The 19,452-nt window shown below is 33.0% G+C and overlaps 2 protein-coding genes across 2 annotated transcripts; one reads left to right on the top strand and one right to left on the bottom strand.

Moving 5' to 3' along the window:
- Window positions 1-301: 301 nt before the first annotated feature.
- Window positions 302-1,312, top strand: LOC127807673 (uncharacterized). The gene is made up of 2 exons (XM_052345706.1): window positions 302-568; window positions 730-1,312. The coding sequence occupies exons 1-2, from the start codon at window positions 444-446 to the stop codon at window positions 1,187-1,189; spliced, it is 585 nt and encodes a 194-aa protein (XP_052201666.1). The 5' UTR covers window positions 302-443; the 3' UTR covers window positions 1,190-1,312.
- Window positions 1,313-13,262: 11,950 nt separating this feature from the next.
- On the bottom strand, window positions 13,263-14,733 carry LOC127807672 (zinc-finger homeodomain protein 2). Its single transcript, XM_052345705.1, has one exon. The coding sequence runs from the start codon at window positions 14,149-14,151 to the stop codon at window positions 13,483-13,485; it is 669 nt and encodes a 222-aa protein (XP_052201665.1). The 5' UTR covers window positions 14,152-14,733; the 3' UTR covers window positions 13,263-13,482.
- Window positions 14,734-19,452: the final 4,719 nt, after the last annotated feature.

The raw sequence follows: 19,452 nt of genomic DNA, 5'->3' as shown, positions 1-19,452 counted from the left end.
CATGATGATGCGTAATAAAAAAAATATTTTAAGTATAAATTTGTTTTTTAAAATTATATTAATGAACTTATAATTTTGATTAATTATTATGGTTATTAATTCATGAAGATCTTATTTATCATTTCATTAAATCCCAATAAAAAGTTGATATGAAGTCTCCAATCATGTATTATTTTTAGTGTATTATTATACTATATAATGACACAGTAGTCAAATTAAACTTTGTGATTAGTATTATATTATGACATATACTTATCAAACACGGCGAAAGGAAAATGATGTTGCCCATATGAACGGAGCCTCCAGGCATCTTAGTCCCACACGCTCTGATATTTCCCTTTTCCTTCTCCCTCCCTCCACCCATCTGTCCATCTCTCTCTCTCTCTCTCTCTCTCTCTCTCTATCTCTCTATATATATGTCTAGTTCTATGGTAAGGTAGAAGATGGCAACCGGCAAGGCAGCCGGAGGGCCGCCACGGCCGAATCTGGAGTGCTGCATGTGCGGAGATTACGGACTCTCTTCTGAGCTCTTCAACTGCAAAGTCTGCCAATTCAGATCTCAACACCGGTAAGTGGTAACCCATCAAATATTCGTCTTTTTCTTGACTGCTTTCGATCGGATTGCTATCGGTTTCTCTCGTATAGGCGGTTAGGTATGAATCAGGAATGATTAACCAACATGGGATTCCTTCTGATTCCCCAATTAATTTTCACCCAATTCGGCAACAGGTACTGTAGCAATCTGTACCCCGGAGCCGAGTCCTACAGGGTCTGCAATTGGTGCCTGAAGGAAGAAGCGACGGAGAAAACCCAGAACCATAACTCCTCCGATTCGTCGCCGTCGCGCCGGAGCGGCGGCGGAGGAGATGACAAGGCGATCAAGACCAAGAAGAAGAATGGCGGAAGCGACGGTAATCATGGAGGTCTGAAGCGTCAGAAAGGTGCTTTGATGTTGCAGCAGGCCGGCAGCCCCATCAAGAAGAAACAAGCGTCGCCGGAGGGGTCGCCGTCGCCGTCTGGGGCTGCGGCTGCCCAGAAAAGAGCAGCCGCAGCCGCCGCCGGTAGTCTGAAGGAGAGGCTGAGGAGGACCAAGTCAGATCAGGATATAGCGGCTGGAAGGATCACCAAGCCCGTGTATAGGAATAAGGTGAGACGGTACAAGCTCTTGGATGAGGTCTCAAGTCAATGACTCTTCCTTAATTATGTGAGGCCCTGTGCTGATGATGTATATGCTTATGCTTTTCTTTTTGTTTTTGTCTCTAACTCTTGATGGTCCCAAATTGAGTGCAAAGTTAATTTATGATTCCAAGTATGCCCCCACTACAATTTTCATGGTCTATTTTTTGAATTTAATTTTTATTATTTTGTAACATGGGTATCTAGACATCGACTTAACTAATCTATGTGATTATGCAAATCATTCTACCACAGCCACCCAGTCACTCTTCGAGACACTGCCCATATCATTTTGCCTTTCGTGTTGGTTACAACTTACTCGACAAAGAATTTTGCTATCTTAGAACCATTATAGTTAAGAGTCGATCTTCTAGAACCATTATAGTTATAACCATTATAGTTATCGATCTTACGACTTTGCATAAATTTACGTTTTTAGTATAAACGCTCGAGTCTAGTCTTTGTGAGAAGGCACCATTTCTTCTAAAATTACAATTGCATGGATCTCACTACACAACCACATAGATAGAGAATTATATCAATGTGTTTTCAAGACATATGTTAAATTAAGATTCGTATCAGTAAGTCGTGGATTCGATTTTTTGTCCTGAGCAGTGAAATAAAGCATTCATCTGTGATTTATCTCATTTGTTAAAATCGAGAACACGAGCAACAAAAAATCACGTAAAAACGATAATTTCAAGAGAATCATATTAATATTATAAAGTATGTAAAGTTATACAAATCTTAACTCTCTTTAAAAATTCAGTTAAAAAATATATTTTGCATCTTATCAACAAGATTTGTACTTACATCAGACAACGCTGAGATTATTATGAAAACTAACTTGGATAATCTTGAGATTAAGCTCATATAAAAACACAATAAAATGTACATAATTGATGATAAGGGCTTAAGAAATAGAGGATCACAATAATAATTAATAAAATAATATAATAAACCTGCGTTTTGGGACAAGGGATCGGGTGCCTTTAAAGGCCCATAACTTTTGATACCATTGAGAAATGGAGTGGGATTCCCAAAGTGTGAGTGGTACAGAGACCTAATTATATTGACTGAAAATCATCTTGACTTGACTTTCTTTATTTTTATTAACTAAAATATATAATTATTATTTTCCAAAATATACTTTAATAACCTACAAATTAAATATGTCAAGTAAATTAATTAAAGTCGATAAATTTATCATTTTTGAGAAATTTAGTATGTAATATTTAATATAAAAAATATATTTATTTAGTTGGTGCTAGTAAGCATTCGATCAACTTAGTTATTAAATTGATTAAATTATTTAAATTAAATAATTTAAATATTTTTAAAAATTAAATTAAATTAATCGAATAATTGCTTAAATTAAAAAAATAAAAAAATAACAAAGTACAACCAAATAAAAGTAATTACAAGTAAGCAAATTTTAATTAAACAAAAATAACCAAATTGAATTGGTCAATTTTATTAAAAAATAACATCATTTTTTTTATTTCAACCAGTTTAATTATTTCTTTTTTTTAATAAAGAGATCAAATAGAACTAAGATAATAGAAAAACTAAAATTTAAAAATTAAACCACTCATTTTAATCAATACAATTTAATTATTTTTATTTAATCAAAATTTTACTCGTCCCTAATTTATAGAATTGGGCTCAGACTTCTCCCTAAAATCTTCACCTATTCTTGTAATTTTTGACACATTACTAATAAATTAAATTAATTTTTAAAAAATAATTTTCTAATTAATATATACTATACCTCAGTGAAAATTATCCCACTTTTAAATCATGAACATAAGCTCTATTAAAAGAGGGAACATGTTTTTCACATTATTAAATTATAAGTTTTGAGTATAAATTTAAAAATAATTTTATTACATAATATATTATACATATATAAATTAAATTGACTAAAAAATATAAGTTTAGAGATATAATTAAAATAATAAAAAATTTAAATGACGAGAAAAAAATGAAAATAGAGAAAAGAAATATTGTTTGGCTTTTAAAAATTATTTAAAATAAAATAAAAAAACTAAGTGACACATGTGTGTCACGATGATGATTTATTTAAAATATTTAATTTTTATTTGGGGGTGCATATATAAAGTTGAATAATGATTGAAGCAGCCGGTTAGGCCAAAGATCGTGAAAGCATTAAATCTGCACACGCACACACACGTGGTCGAGCACAGTAACAAAGTGACACGTGTATCCTTTACTTGGCCACGCTCTTTCTGGGTTTGGTAATAAAGTCACTTGACTTTGGTCCACTAGTTCGTTTATTTTTAATTTTGATATTTTAGGAGGGTCTTATTATCTCTTAAAAATTAATTATTTATCTTGCTTTTAATAAATTTGAGATATTTATTTTTTAAATCTTAAAAAGATAGTCTTAAAAGAATAAGACCCATTTATTTGAAAGTGTTTGGGATAATTATTCTTATATGGTGTTTAATAATCGAGAATGTGTAATTTTAATCAAAGAATTATGTCTGGACTATTATAAATAATGAAAAATATTTAGTCTAAGGTAAGAATGAGAAAGAGAGGGAAGGAAGGGAGGAGAGGGAGAGAGAGAGAGATTTGTTGCCAATCTTAGAGTCATTAGATCGTTAGCCTTCGTGCCTCGATCTAGTGACTTATCTTAGTTTGTCGACTAAATGAACCATTTGTTGTTGAGAGAAAAAGAGAAAAAAAGGGTATATGATGTAAGAAGAGGGTTGTGGCCTCAATTAAACTATGAATACAAGTAAGCTTGTCAGAACCTAATAGCAATTGGAAAATAAGGCTATTAGAGATGGATTCCAAAGGAATCGTCAACTAGCGACATTTGAGAAAGCTAACGAACCATTGTCTTTTTTGTCATTAGAGATCACCACCACTTACCAGACTTGCTTGCTTCTCTACCATTATCGTCATTCTTGGACAAAAACGTGGAGTTACCAAATTCAAATTACCTTTGCCTCGTCAAAATTTGCTTTAACCTTACAAATGCAAAGCTCTCTCACTATTGTAACACTCCGTTTTCTCAGAACGGGCATTATCTCGAGATTTCAGGAATATATATATATATTTTTTTAATATTCTCATACACACAACATAAGTCTCTTGATATACATACCTTCATTATTTCCCAACAATCCCGATTATACCTTCTCAGCATATTAAAATTTAAGAAAATAATAGACTAAGACAAGTATTATCAATCACATCAGCGAAATCAAGATCGAAACCTCAATGATATATAACCGACAATTCCTTTTACAATTATCCAAATCGATGTTTCACATGAAAATATCAAAATATTACATAACCTCTGTGTTAGAACAGGTAGGTTCTATGGCACACACCAAGAGATGGGGTGAATTGGTTATTTTAAAAACTTAAATGATAGAACTTAAAATAAAAACTTTTTGATACAGATTGTGGTTTTAGAGTTTTAAAGCGTAAACAATAAAAATGACAAATGAACAAAGATAAATATGAGAACCGATGAGGAATAATGAAATGCTTGGAAAGATAAATATATCAAATAACACAAGCATAAAAAAACACAAGGATTTATAGTGGTTCGGCTTAACCAAGCCTAATCCACTACCTTAGCTCCTCACTAAGGATTTTTCAAACCATCCACTAAAACCCCCTACTTAAACCAAGTAGATCCTCTAGTCCAAGACTAGGAATTACAACCTCTTGTTTATATAAGCAAGCCCTCTAGCACCTAGCTAGGAATTACAGCCACTTGCTTTAACGAGCAAGTCTTCTAGCACAAAGTTAGGAAATTAAGAGTGATACAAATGTAAACGAGATGCTAAGAGTGGGCACTCTTAGTTACAAGTTCTCTCACAATAAAAACAAAGCTTGAATGAATTAATATAAGTTAAAATCAAAGCATTGAAGAGAGAAAAAAAAAATTGAAGCACAATCACTGTAAATACAAACGAGTAACAGTAAGCTCAAATTAATTCATTCCCGTCCATTAGCCTTCTCTTGATCTCCTTGATATGTATATATAAGCTTCCCACAAGATTGAAGAGAAATGAAGCCGTTTGTGACCGTTGGAGAATGAGAAACTAGCCGTTGGAGATTGAAAATTAGCCGTTGTAATTTTCTGTGAAACACATAGTCGACAGATCAAATAGGTTAGTCGACTATTTTATCAAATAAAATTTAGCCATAGTCGACAGACAAAAAAGCATAGTCGACTATCTTATAACACAAAAATCTCATAGTCGATAGATCCTTTTACATAGTCGACAGATCAAAAATTACAAAGAAAATTTTGAAATTCATGAACAGACATAGTCGACAGATGAAATAGCATAGTCGACTATTCTTTCACAATAGTCGACAGACGCAAAAATAGTCGACAGATGCAAGATATAGTCGACAGACTGAACAAGCGTAGTCGACTATCCTTATGCATAGTCGACAACACTAAATAACATAGTCGACTATCTTCTTGGAAAATCTGGAAACTTGACAGATAATATGAGAAGCACACTTGATTAATACAAAACATCACCACATATTTACATTTACTTTAATACATAAATGTCCTCATTTTGTTTAATTTATATTTTACCTTCCATTTACTTTAATATATAAATGTAAATAAGAAAGTACCCCCTATTTGGATTCAATAAAAATATCAAAAAAATCAAAATCCATAAGAATAAAAAAGTAGAATTTGGATTTTAGTAGGAACTTAGGATTTTGCGATTTTACCACCTCCAAGATATACACTTTTCATTTCTTGAAAAAATCGTTAAAAATCATTTTATCACTAATGAATGTTAGTTATTGAATTACCGGGAGTTAGTTTTCTAAAAATGAAACATTTTCATATATGTCTCCTTATAAGGTGCTAGTCTTCCAGACTTAGAAAAAAATATTGAAACGTTATCAAAATGAGTTTCAAAACATGATGCATGAACTAAAGGATTTTTTATACGATTAAGTTTCAAGCCAAAACCTTTTATGCACGTTTCAAAATATGAAAGCTTATTTTGAAATATGAGATTAATATAAATGATTTTTCATACTTAAGATTTGATTTTCATCAAACACATATATGTTAAAAATGGTCTTTTGTCTTAGAACAATTTTAGCTCTATGTTGACCAACGACTTCAAAGCTAATTTGAAAATCATTTTAGGAGATTCTTTTAAGACTAAAAACTTGACTTTGCAAATCTCTAACTAAAATAGAAAATCATAAATCTTTTTGGTTTTCATTTTAACAATGCACTTGAAATTGATTTTTGTTGAAAACCACCACCTTGATTCATGACTTAGGGATTTAATAAAATATGTTTTTCATCATCAAAACTAAACACAATGGTAGAACATCACTCTGAACATCGTAATCATAGACAAAACCTATGAAAACTATACATAGTAGCTACATCTCGATGACATTCTTTCCCTTGGCGCCACTACATTCACCTAGAACGTTTGAATATTCTAGGGACATAGTCTAAATTAGATACTGAATCATCTAAGTGAGAGTTCAAAAACATTTTCATGCAAATATGCAAAACCATATATAAAACCGATAAATCCCGATATGCCCCAGCCTAAGAGAATCCCACATAGCACTTAACCCTAACTGGGAAAAATGCAATCTCTCTAAATGCGACACGACCACATCGACCCATTGGCAAACACAATCCTACTTAAGAGGGACAACCTCGACATATGAACTCGGGAATCACCCCATTGTCATTGTTAGGCATTACGCTCCTACTCAAAAGCATTCAAAAATCCAACGCAACCCTAGCCCTGAGAGTATCACATTAGCACTATCCCCGAAATCCACGACACATCGGCCTTAATGCTATTGCTCAAAGGAACTTGGGGTTGTGTCCACTCTCAGCTCCGCCACTTGAGCCAACAATCGGGGTGGTGTCCACTCTCAGCCCCGCCACTTGAGTACCGTAGGGTGAAGTCCGTCTCAGCCCCGTCCCAAGTGAGTCACATAGCATTAACCCTTGGCACGCATTCCGAGTGTTGACACTCGAGAGCTACGTCACAGGTTAACAACCCACGTCCCACATGGACAACACAACATGCCAATGCCGAAAAATCATAACATGCATAAAATCAACATCTCAATGTATGCAATTTACCATACGAAGTATAACACGTGTAAGTAATCATTTGTAAAACCATCAATAAACCTAGCCATGAGGATGAACACTCACAGTAAATCATTTATATGCCACAAACAAGTTTTTCGATAGAACCACTCACCTTTAAAAGGTACTCAATTTCCTTGAAAGGCGCAATCCACCTCGATTTGCGTGCCCGACCTTGATTCTTGTGCTAGGCGCTCTATAGTTCAACCTCGAGCTTCAACAATACCCTAGACATCATGTTTGTTCAAAATCATATCAATATCCATTTTCTCTAATTTTCGTAATTTTCTTCCTATTTCCTCTATATTTCTCCTCAAAAATTCTAATAAGTGCCTACTCAAGGTTTTTCCTCGATTTTTCTTCACAACAATTCATAAATAGATATTTCCTAACTTCTAGAATTTTTTGAAAATTTTTCTATACTTTCTCCTATTTTTCATAAGCCTTATTTCCCTTGAAAATTACAAAATGACCATTTTCTCCAACATTTTTCAAAATTTTCTTCCACCATAATTCCTAATTTATTTTTCTTAAAATAATAAAAAAATTACAAAAATACCTCAGCCTTCACGCCCCCTCACGTGCCGGCGAGTGGTACTGCGTGTGGCAGCTGCGCGTGCAGGGCACGCGTCTTTTCTTCTCCGGCGAGCTGGTCGCCGATCGGTGACCAAAAATCGACCCCGATCACACCTCCCGGAAGCCCTATTCGATTCGATCCCGATGCCACCACTTTCAGGCCGAAAGGCCATCGGCAAGGTCCCCGATTGGGCTGTTTCAGGCGCAGCGCAGCGGTCCTCCTCGCTTTTCCGGCCAGCCCTCGAACTACCCTCAAAACGCCTCGAAAAATCACGAAACTTACTAGAAATTCTCCCCTTGCCTCAAGGATCAAAAGCCCCTTATTGGCTTCCCTCGATTTGCCCTCAAACTTGAGCGATTTGATGCTTCAATTTCGGCCAGAAACCCTTGGTATTTATAGGCTAAATCCGACCCCCACGTGGCCGATTTCCAGCCAAAACTCCTTCCACACGCCTCCTAGACTGTCCTTGGCCATGCCCTGATGAGGCTAGGCTTCCAAATCACCGGATTTTCAAGCCAAAATCTTGGCCAGATCTGCCATGTGCGTGAAGCTTTTTCGAAAATTATAGTTTGGCCCTCTTGAAATTTTCTTTTGCATTTTGGCCCTTATCCTCAAGCCCCTGATCTTTCTAGCACCATCACTAAGACCCTCAAGATTAGTACTTCTCATTTCTCCCTTGAAATTTTTAAAAAATTACCGTTTTGACCTCCCTCGGGCAATTTTAGAAAATTATACTTAGTCCCGATTGATCGATTTGACCTCAAATCCACTCGATTCAACCTGAAATCACTTAAGGGTTGTTCTATACATCAAATATTAGTCCTAGATACACTCCGTTGATTTTTCAGACATCATCTATAACAATTCGGTAATACGACCTAATTGGCAGCTATATTTTTGCTATACCGAAAACTGTTCCCGATCGCATTTCTTTTATCACTAAAAATCATAATTTAAATCACTCGTCGATACTATACCATTTTCCTTGGCTATCTAGGGTCCGGGGTACTTCCTCTAACTAATTCGGTCGTCCAAAGCTGTGTTAGTGTACCCTATAGTCTTTTTTTTTTTTTTTCGAAATTTCATTTATGCCCCTTATCAAATATCATTTTTATCCTCAAATTATTCCCGGGTATTATAACTATTACCTCTTGTATCTTGCCTCTCTAAGTTGTATTTATTAACTAAGATATAGACCAAAATATATATATATAAAGTATTTTAAACAAAAGTGTTTTTTGTTGTGTTTATTAAATTTATTTAGTAACTCTTTAAAAAAAATCATATGACTTCTTATTTGAATTTTTTTAGATAAAGTTATATTTCCCTCATTCAGATAAATTTATCTAGATCCTTACATATAAGAAAAAATAATGCATGTGCCTTTCAGTGTATTTTAAAAAAATTAACAAATAATTTGATAAAAATTTTAAAATATTTTTTAAATTATCTTGATCATTTTATATCTTAGTTGAAAAAATATTCTAATTTTATCTAACGAAATGTATATAGGAACAATTTATCTAAATTTAACTCAAGTTTAATAAATATTTAATTTTCTTTCCTCTCATCAGACTTGGAAAGGTCCATTAATGGCGGCCCTTGGTGATCGACCTGCCAGAAAGGCCTCTAGAAGTTTGACAACTCTTCGACAACAATGAAAAGCTGTACATTAGATGTCATAAAAATAATTAATTAATTAATTAATCATGCCTTTCATTAAATTTTAGTTGTTTGGTTTACACACTTCTTAAATTTTAAAATTAATTTAATTAAATTTTAAATTTTTTAAAATTAACCACGACACCTCCTCGATTAGTAACAACATTAAGCTACATTTCTTAAACTTTGGGTCTCTAACTCAAACACCCTTGAATTTTCTGTCTTTCGTTCTGTCTAAACTTTTATTTTTTACTAAAATAATCTCCGACATTTTTAAAAAATTTAGAAATTGATTTGCTAAAAATTAAAAGTTTATGAGATGTTGAGTCTAAAAACATAAGGTTTAAGAAGTACATTGTCAAGTTTACTTATGCCGCTAATAACAGAGTCTAAAAAAATTAACAACTGATTGAGCTAATTTTAAAGTTTGATTAAAGACAACGTTCAAAGAATATTCTATTAGTTAAGTAAATATTTTAAAAAATGAAATATTTATCACCAAGCCATTGGCATTATCTTTTTTATTAAAAAATAAAGCACGGGATATCTTTTATCGACCTACAAAAGTGATTCATGTCAAGTTTTATCAATTTTTTATTAATATTTTGATATAAAAAGAGTAATTACCCACAAAAATCTAAAATAAAATTATCTACACCAAAAATTAAGTACATATCAATTAATTTCATAGTCTTTTATAAATTGGATCATTATTTCAATCTTGTGTTTTTCAAAAATTCAAAAAGTATTAAATCAATGCCTCAAGCCCTATTAGGGTTAGGGGACTAGGGTGAGCATAATTTTTGTTAAATCGAGATAATTAAATTGAATTGATTAAAATTATTAATTCGGTTCAGCTCAAATTATAGATCGATTTGATTCGATTTTCAAATTTGACAATTTAGGATATTTCAGTTCCATTTAGTCTCCATATTGAAAAAACTGAAATAACCAAGTCAATCAAAATGTAAAAAATGACGTCATTTTTGTACTTTATTATTTTGATATTTTCAATGTTTTCAATTTTTTTAAATTTTTTCCATCGTTTGTTAGGTTTTTAGTTTGAAAATCTATTTGACGAGTTCGATCTACTCAGTTTGAACAATTCGATCAATTCAATAATTAAACTGACTGAATGCTCACTCAATGGAAGACTTTTAGCCTCAAATCAGGCCTTTTGGTACTTATATCTTAATTTATTTTAAGAATTTTATATAAAAAAAATTTGTGTACATAGATATGTGTGACTGTTTCTTTGTAAATTGTAATTGGATGCAAATAAGTTTTTGAAATAATTATTTTTTATATTAGTTATCTGTGGAGATTAAAAAGTTTAGGGAAATTAATTAAACAATTAGATAAAGAGTATGATTTACATATTCAAATTTTATTTAATAAAATTGGACTATCAAGATCTAGGGTTTTATTTAAAAACAACTTAAATTAAGCCCTCCATTTGAGTGATGAATATTTTTAAAACTCATTCTAGTATTTTTAATATTTGGAAATTTTATGGTATAAAAGATTATCTAAATAATAACTAAACTAAATTAGACTCAAATTTATAATTTTAAACTCAAAATACGACGATTTGTGTCATACTAATTATAAGAATACCGTCGCTAGTTTCTACAAATTAATTATATCAAACACAGAACAACTCTGAACCAAATCGAATTAGTCCAATTAACATACAACAATTCTTTATTTTTGTATAAGAGAGATTTAGTAATGGAATGCAATTAATATAAAATATTTTTTTTGGAAAGAGTTGGGAATGGAAAATAATGAAAAGTGATGAAAATTTTTCTCTTAATTTTGGGCGAGTAGTGAAAATAGATGAAATTAACATATATTAATTAGTAAATGATAATTATATCCTTAAAGAAAGAGATAAAAGTGTACTTAAATGGAAACGAATTTAAATTTTTAAAAGATTATTAAGACTTTTTTTTTAAAAAAAAAAAGGTACACAAGAGAACAACCAATCTAGACCTCGACCTAGGCGAGGCTAGATTGACTCAAGAGATTGAATGATTAAACATCTGACCTTGACCTAGACCTAGACCTAGACCTAGGCGAGGCTAAAACAATTGCTCCAAAAACACATCTCAAACCAAGTCTCCAGCTTGAAATTAATGGCAAATTAAGCAAAAGGAGGAGCAAATTAACCATAAGATGCAATGAGAATCAACATGGCCATCTTTAATTAGCATCAACAAAGCCAAAATCATGTTTCAATCGTGGGAGATTGGAAATTTTGAAAAGGGTTTTTTGTAAGTTTCAAACGAGAATTATTATAAAAGAGAAGAGAAGAGAAGAGGACTTGAGAATTAGGGAAGACACTCAAATACTATATATATGTATATATTAAGCTTAATATTGTCAAAATACAAAACTAAAAATTTACTGAAAAGTCCAATTCCATTAATATAAACGACCCGACCCGAAACAGAAAACTTAAACCAAAGTGATGCCCCATATGGAGGAAATATCTGGTTCCTCCACATCTATATCCTCTCGTGATGTAAAGGGTAAAAAATGAGAATTGCCCTCCATTCTATACATCGATTACGCCCAAAATTTGGAGTCAATAAATAGACAGACAACCACACATATATACATGTGTGTGTTAGCTGTAATGTGTCGCTGGAATTTAGTGTTGGTGCTGCAATGGCGCTGGGGCTGGGGAGTGCCCCACATGTCCAATCGAAGCAGAATAAAGCAACCCAACCCTAGAGAGAGAGAGAGAGAGAGGGGGAATTAAGCTTCCTTGTGATATGATTTTTCCGACAGCTCCATCACTCTACTGCTCTTTCGCCAACATCTCCTTCTCCTTCCCCACACATTCCCTTCAACTTCACTTCTCCATCTCCACAATACCTTGGTCTCAAACCAAGAAACATTTTTTTTTTCTCTTTTTTCTTTTTTCTTTTCTTTCAACTGTTTATGTGTGTGTGTGTGTTTGATAATAGATTCTGCTGAATCTTTCATACTTGAAGAAATGGAAAAGAAAAGACTTGAAATTTATCGGCTATGTATGTGATTGGGTGTGTGAAGGGAAGCCATTAAAGCGATGAGAAACAAGAATACTGTGAACTGTATCACTGCAAAACTACTGGCACCCAGGACCATGCATAAGCTTTTTCTGTTTTCTCTACAATCAAAGCTGGAACACTCAACCGTAGCCTCGGAAGTATGAAAAAAGAACAATTAAATCAACAGAAGTTCAAGTAATATATAAGACTTAGAAAACCATAGAAGCTGTCATGATGAACAAGATAAAATAATGAAAACACACCAGAGAGAGAGAGAGAGAGAGAGGAGATATGTATATGTATATATATATATATATGTGGCATTCTGCTGCTAACTGAGAGGGGTAAAGTTATAAAAGGTTAGATTTCAGAAGGAGATGATGACAGATATGACTGGAGCTTTGCATGTCAAGCACGTCTGGAGTGACTTGGAATTAACTCCGTTGATCCTTCTTCTTGATGAGGTGATGATCGATGCAGTCATCTGGACGACTAAATGGACTACCAAGATTAGAATGCAAAATGGGTTCATTAGCATGTCTCGATCTGATGATGACAGAATGCAAGAAAGACTGATCGGATCGATGGGTTAATTGCTGATCTACTTGTTTGTATATAGCTTAGGCAAAGAGGCAACAATGATTCAACACCAGCAAAAGGAGAAACAGGAAGATAAAATTAAATTCTTCAGATCAAAACCAGATCGAAAGGGAGAAAAGTCACTACAAGACAGGTTAAGAACCCTAATAAAATCTAGCGATTTCATGACAGTTTCAAGTCAATTTTCCATCTTCTTCTTCGGCATCCTTTCGAGCGTTTTGCGGAAGTTGGTAATGCCGATGATGCCTATATCTCAGAGGGACAAGAAAGAAAGACTAGGGCTTTTTACCGAGAGTATGCTTGTTATTGTGCATCCAGACCTTGAGAACTTGCCGCTTCACGCCTGTTTCGGCGCAGAACTGCTGCACGGCGGCTTCGTCGTGCTTCTGGATGCGCCACCCGAGCCGCTCGGCTAAATCCAGCATCTTGTCCTTCTGCTCCTGGGTGAACTTGGTCCGGAACCGCTTCTTGGCTCCGCCAACTCCGCCGCTGCTGCTTGGATTTGACACATCTTCGTCCTCTCTCGAGGTTGACGGCAGCGCTAGCGGCCGATGCTGCTGAGTCGGCGCCACCTGGAGGTACCCAGCCGGATGGGCCGCGGGGTAGTACGCCGCTGCGAATTGGTGGTGGTGGTGGGGGTGGGGGTGGTGGAAACCTTCCCCCTCCTTCCGGTGGAAGTTCCGGTGGCAATTGCACGCCGCGCACTTGAGAGCGTCCAGCGTCCCCTCCTCCCCGGCCGGCATGAACTCGCCGCATCCGTCCACCGCGTGCCCTCCGATCCCCACCGCGTGGTTCTTCAAACACTCCCTGTACCTATAACCTCCGCCGCCGCCGACCTTCCTCCCCCCTGGCGATTTGGGCCTGCCGGAGTTTCCCACCTCGTAATTCGCCGGCTCCTGAATTGCGATTTCCTCTTCTTGCTCTTCATGCTCCTCAAATTCCATCCTCTCTCTCTCTCTCTCCACGCCGACAAAGATCTACATCCGCCGCAACCCACAGCCGCAAGGCCGGATTTTACATATATAGCTACGAAAATAGTAAGAAATTAAAGGTTTTTATGTGGTGGGATTAAATATATATATACATAAAGAAACAAATCCAACTCCAAAGGGCGGGCAGGGTTATGAATGATCCGATGATGAGAAGTGAATAAGAAAGAACTAGATAAGAAGGAGATGACAGAAGAAGGGTGTGGACAAGAATTACCCAGCCCCCCAACACCCCCCACCCCCCCAACCAAAAAAAAAAAAAAAAAAACCACAAGCCTCTTTAATTTACTCCATCCCCAAATCCTTCCATTCCATCCATCTACACCCACTATACAATTAATCTTTCTCTCTCTCTCTCTCTGCCCTAAATTATGGCTCTTAATTTCTTCCGGTCACTCCAGGGTAAGTTTACCGGCGTTTGCCGGTGAACCTTGCTCCCTCGGCTGACAGCATCCCCATCCGCATCCCCATCTGCTGTGTGTGTGTGTGTGTGTGTCTATATATTCATACATACATACATACATACATATATATATATATAGAGAGAGAGAGAGAGGGGGGGGGGGGGGGGTTAAAGTTAAGGAGAGTCTGAAGAAGATTACTTTGCAGTAAGCACGAGAAAGGAAAAAATGAAAGCTATGTCTGGTCAAATATTGCAGAGTGACGTGGCACTCAACTGATAAGGGCGTGTTTGGCAACTCGTTTTTTTTCCTCTCTCTTTTTTCTCTTACCACCGTTTATTAATTTTATTTTCACAATATTTATTTATTGCATGGTAAAGGGTAAAATCAGATTGTAAAGAAGTTCTGTTTGAGCCTGACCTTATTTATAACTTGAGTCCCTTCTCTTGCTAATTACTCTTAAAATTCACAAAACATCTCAGACTATCATTCGCTCTTCACATTTTTGGGGGGTAAATATTAAAAATCTTCTTCCACCTAGGTCGTGTGTAACTTATTTTCTTATACTTTTAATTATACCAAAAGACCCCTTATACTTTCTAAATATTACAATTAGCCACCCAAAAAATCCCTTATACCCTTTTGTGCAATCTGTTAATTGACCAAAATAAAATTTTGTATTTCATTGATATATAGAATTTTAGAATTCTATAAATAGAATTCTATATTTTTTATGTAGATTGCTACATAAAATTTTGTATAATAATAACATATAGTGACTAATTACAATATTTAGTAAGTGTAAGAGAGTCTTTTGGTATAATAAAAAATATGGGAATAAGTTAAAGATGATTCTAAGTGTAAGAAATGTTTCATATAATTTATCTTCTTCTTTTTCGTAAACTTAAATGTAAAATAATGGAAAATCACTAGAGCAAAATTAGAGTTTAGAAAACCTGAACATGAGACCTCCTTTCACCTAATACACTTCCAACCACTGAACCACAATATTGATAAACTTGGCTATAACCCCTCTTCAAAACTTGCCTGTCTGATGGTGTGAATGATCAACTTTCTCCCAAACTAAGATCTTTTTATTGCAATCTTCACAGGCATAGCACGATTGGTATTCGAATAGTAGATTGTAGCTAAGAATACATGTTCGAATCATGACAACTACCTTCCTATGGGGTGAATTCTTGTGGGCACTATGTACTGTATCTCCTATCTAATGAGCCGTCGTGTACCGTAATTTACCCTTCCTACGAGGCCCTTAAGGTGAGAAAATCCACCTTTTGCAGTCAAGATCTCTCTATTGCATAATAATAACTCTTTAACTATTTATATGTGTTAAGCCGGTGAAGATACGGGCAATGTTAAATCTCAAAATCATGTTTTTGAGTCTCAGGTCTCCAAGTTTAAGCAATGGATAATGTTAATTCTTTAGATAACGTTTAGCCGCCAACACAAATCCCTCTACTTCTAAACTTACCTTATTTATGTAATAAAAAATTAAAAAGAGAAAGTCACTATTGATTTCCCACCGGATTAGAAAGTTTCAATAGCGAACTAAAAATCCAAATTAGTCTTTTGAAACTTATAAGAGTATTTTTGAAATTTATTAACTTGTTATTTACTCAAAATATTATCATATTTTTTAATATTTAAAAATAAAATAAACACACACATATACATAAAAATTACTTGTGAGAATATGTTATGTGTTTACGTACGAGAACTCATTAGTCTTAGCCACATAATAGGTGACTTTTCTAGTGGTGAGACTTTAAGGGAAGATCTGACATCACGTGACCGACTACTTGATTTTATCACGTGTCTAATTATATCAATAAGATAAAATAAAATATTTTAATTATAATATAAATTAATAATATTTCAAGAAAAATGTACTCTAACCAAGAATTTTAAGATTATATATATGTCTAAAAGTGATAAAAACTAATCATTTGGCATTCAAAATATTTCTTTCTCATGTACCAATCTTAAAACCATATTGAGGGTTATGAGAGGGGCAATGATTTGATTTTATAAGTGTAACGTTTTTAATTTTAAATATTATTTAATTAAAGATAAAAATAACTTTTATTGCCACTAAAATGCTTCTTTATTTGGATCAACCACCGGAAGGAGTGATGGCTGATGGGCCAGTAGCCGTATCATCTAGACATGGTTTAGTCGTTATTGGGCATCTGCTGTGTTGCCTGACTTGTGCCGTGTTTGGCTGGCCCTGTATCTCTCTACTTGGTGTCACTGGGTCCCTATTCCTTACATTGTACGAAAATAAAAATGAGAAATGAATATAATATAAAATAAAATAAAAAATATTATTTTTTTAAAAAATAGAAAATGAAAACACAGGAGAAATACATAGATTAAAAAATATAATAACTTTTTCGTAAATAAATTTTTAATATAAAAAATAATTATTCAATCTAAAAATAAATATAAATTTTATAATGCTTTCAAATAAATTTTGAAAACAAATTCTAAAAAAATTTAGTTAAAAATGGAAAAAAAATTATCTCTATTCATTGATGAAAATGAGTTTCAAAATTAAAAACATGTTTTTGATATTTTTTTTATATTACAAAACAATCACGAAAATTTTTTAAAATTATAAAAATAGCCCAAAAACATTTCTTGACGTTTCGAAAATGAAAACTTTTCAAAAATGCCAAAACAACGCTCCCAAAAATTTTTCATGCATCATAGTTTATTCCCTTTAATAAAGGTTGTCAAAATAGACGATACTAGGTCATAAAACATCACTTTGGTTGCATTAAATCAAGATTCATGTGTTGTATGTGAATGGCTCTTTAAATTTTGATTCAAATCGAAAAATCGATCTAGGATATGTCGGATTTTGGTTAGGTCTTTGGTCTAAGATTGAGATAAATTGAAAATAAATAATATTATTTATTAATTATTAATAATGTAATATATTATTAAAATATTTCATTTTATGAAAATTTTTATTTAGATGACATATATTTGTAGTTTTTTTAAATTTCATATGAAAAAAAAAAAAAACTATTCAAAATCGATTAGGACAAGAGACGACCTAACCCTAATTGATTTAATCTTTAGTTCAAGATTCTTAAAAATTCATGTACCGACCACATTTGGTCTTTGTTAAATCGAATAAATATCTAAATACAAGTACAATATATATAAAAGGTGATATATTATGTATATAAAAAATATATTATATAACTATGAATATACACAAGCGTTTTATATTATAATAATAATATAAAATAGAAATATTGAGATAGAGGGTGGAATTTGAGGATGATAATTGAGTTGAGTGAATGAATGGGTTGGGCAAAAGTCATAATCTAATAATCATATGTGTGTGTGGCTCTCAATAGCACATGCAATGTTCTTCTTCTTGTGGTTTGGTTTGGTGGCGAATGATGTACTTACATTACTACACCACACCAGACTCATTACGCTAATCCCTAATCATTCATGCAGCGGCGCCACCCCCCACCAGTCACCACTTCAACTTCAACTTCAACTTCTCTTCCCCCCCTCCCTCCCTCGCTTCTTTTTTTCTTTTATTTCCTCATTTCTTTATTACTGGATCATTCATATTCAAATTGAAATAACTAAATTTATATTCAAAATTAAATTAGCCAAACAAATATAAAAAAAAAACTAAAAGAAACCAAAAAATATAAAAAAATGACGTTTTTTATATTTTAGTTAATTTAATTATTTTAATTTTTTTAAATACGAAAACTAAATTAAACCGTAATAATCAATATTGTCAAACTTAAAAATCGAATCAAATCAACCCTTAACTTGAACCTAACAAAACCAAATTGGTAATTTTGGTCGGCTTAGTTTGGTTATTTTGATTAAATTGAAATTTTGTTTAGCCCTAGTTGTTAAAGTATGTTTAATATAATTTATTTTTAATATTTTAATATTTTAATTATAAATAATATTTTAAAAATATAATATATTTATTATCAATCAATAAAAATATTTAAGGTTAACCTCTTGGGATAGTGCAGATGGTCCAAGCACGCGCTCGAGAACTTGGGTTATCGCAAGGTTGAGGAATTGAGTCTATTTTCTCGTCGCTTGTGTCTTCGATTTTGACAGATAAGATAAATTACAGATGGGATTTGCCTTATTACGTAAGATAAAGAATCGAACCCATGACCTACTAATACAAATTTTAACTTGTTATGATCTAACCATTTAACATGTACCTTCTAAATGATGCTTTATTTATTCTTTTGTTTGGCTTCGAATGCCCTCAGGCACCATAATAGACGGTCTCATTAATTGCATCTTAAAAGAATTTAAAGGCTAAATTAGAGATGTAGAACAAGTTATGTTACTTGATATTAAGATTCAAAGTATAACAGATATTATCGTCGAATTAAAGGATTAATATATAAATATAATTATATATATTTGTATATATTAATACAGACTCAATCAAAATGTATTTCTTTTTAGGAAATTATACCCTTATTTCTTGGTTTAGTATAAGATATTAAGAGGTCATGTTTAACAAAATTATAAATATTACATAAAAAATAAATGTATATGTAGGGCACAGTAAAAGGCCCGAATTAATCAAATTGAATAAATTAAATTTAATTTGTCGGTTCGATTCAATTAATTTATTTTCAAAAATTTAATTTTTTGATTAAAAGAACTGAACTAATTAACCGAATTGAACTTTAAAATTATGTCATTTTGATATTTATAAAATGATATCATTTTTTTTGTATATTTTTTATTGATTAATTTGATTTTTTTTATTTTTTTTATTTAATCGATTTGATTTAATTTATACAAATTAAATTCTATT

This window comes from Diospyros lotus, chromosome 8 (genome assembly GCF_014633365.1).
Source record: "Diospyros lotus cultivar Yz01 chromosome 8, ASM1463336v1, whole genome shotgun sequence".
Lineage (NCBI taxonomy): Eukaryota > Viridiplantae > Streptophyta > Magnoliopsida > Ericales > Ebenaceae > Diospyros > Diospyros lotus.
Note: the sequence above shows the minus strand (reverse complement) of the source record. Positions and strands in the feature narration are given on the sequence as shown.

Coding starts and splice junctions, on each gene's coding strand:
- LOC127807673 (XM_052345706.1), top strand. CDS start 444: ATGGCAACCGGCAAGGCAGCCGGAGGGCCGCCACGGCCGAATCTGGAG. Junction 569..729: donor CAATTCAGATCTCAACACCG/GTAAGTGGTAAC, acceptor ATTCGGCAACAG/GTACTGTAGCAATCTGTACC.
- LOC127807672 (XM_052345705.1), bottom strand. CDS start 14,151: ATGGAATTTGAGGAGCATGAAGAGCAAGAAGAGGAAATCGCAATTCAG.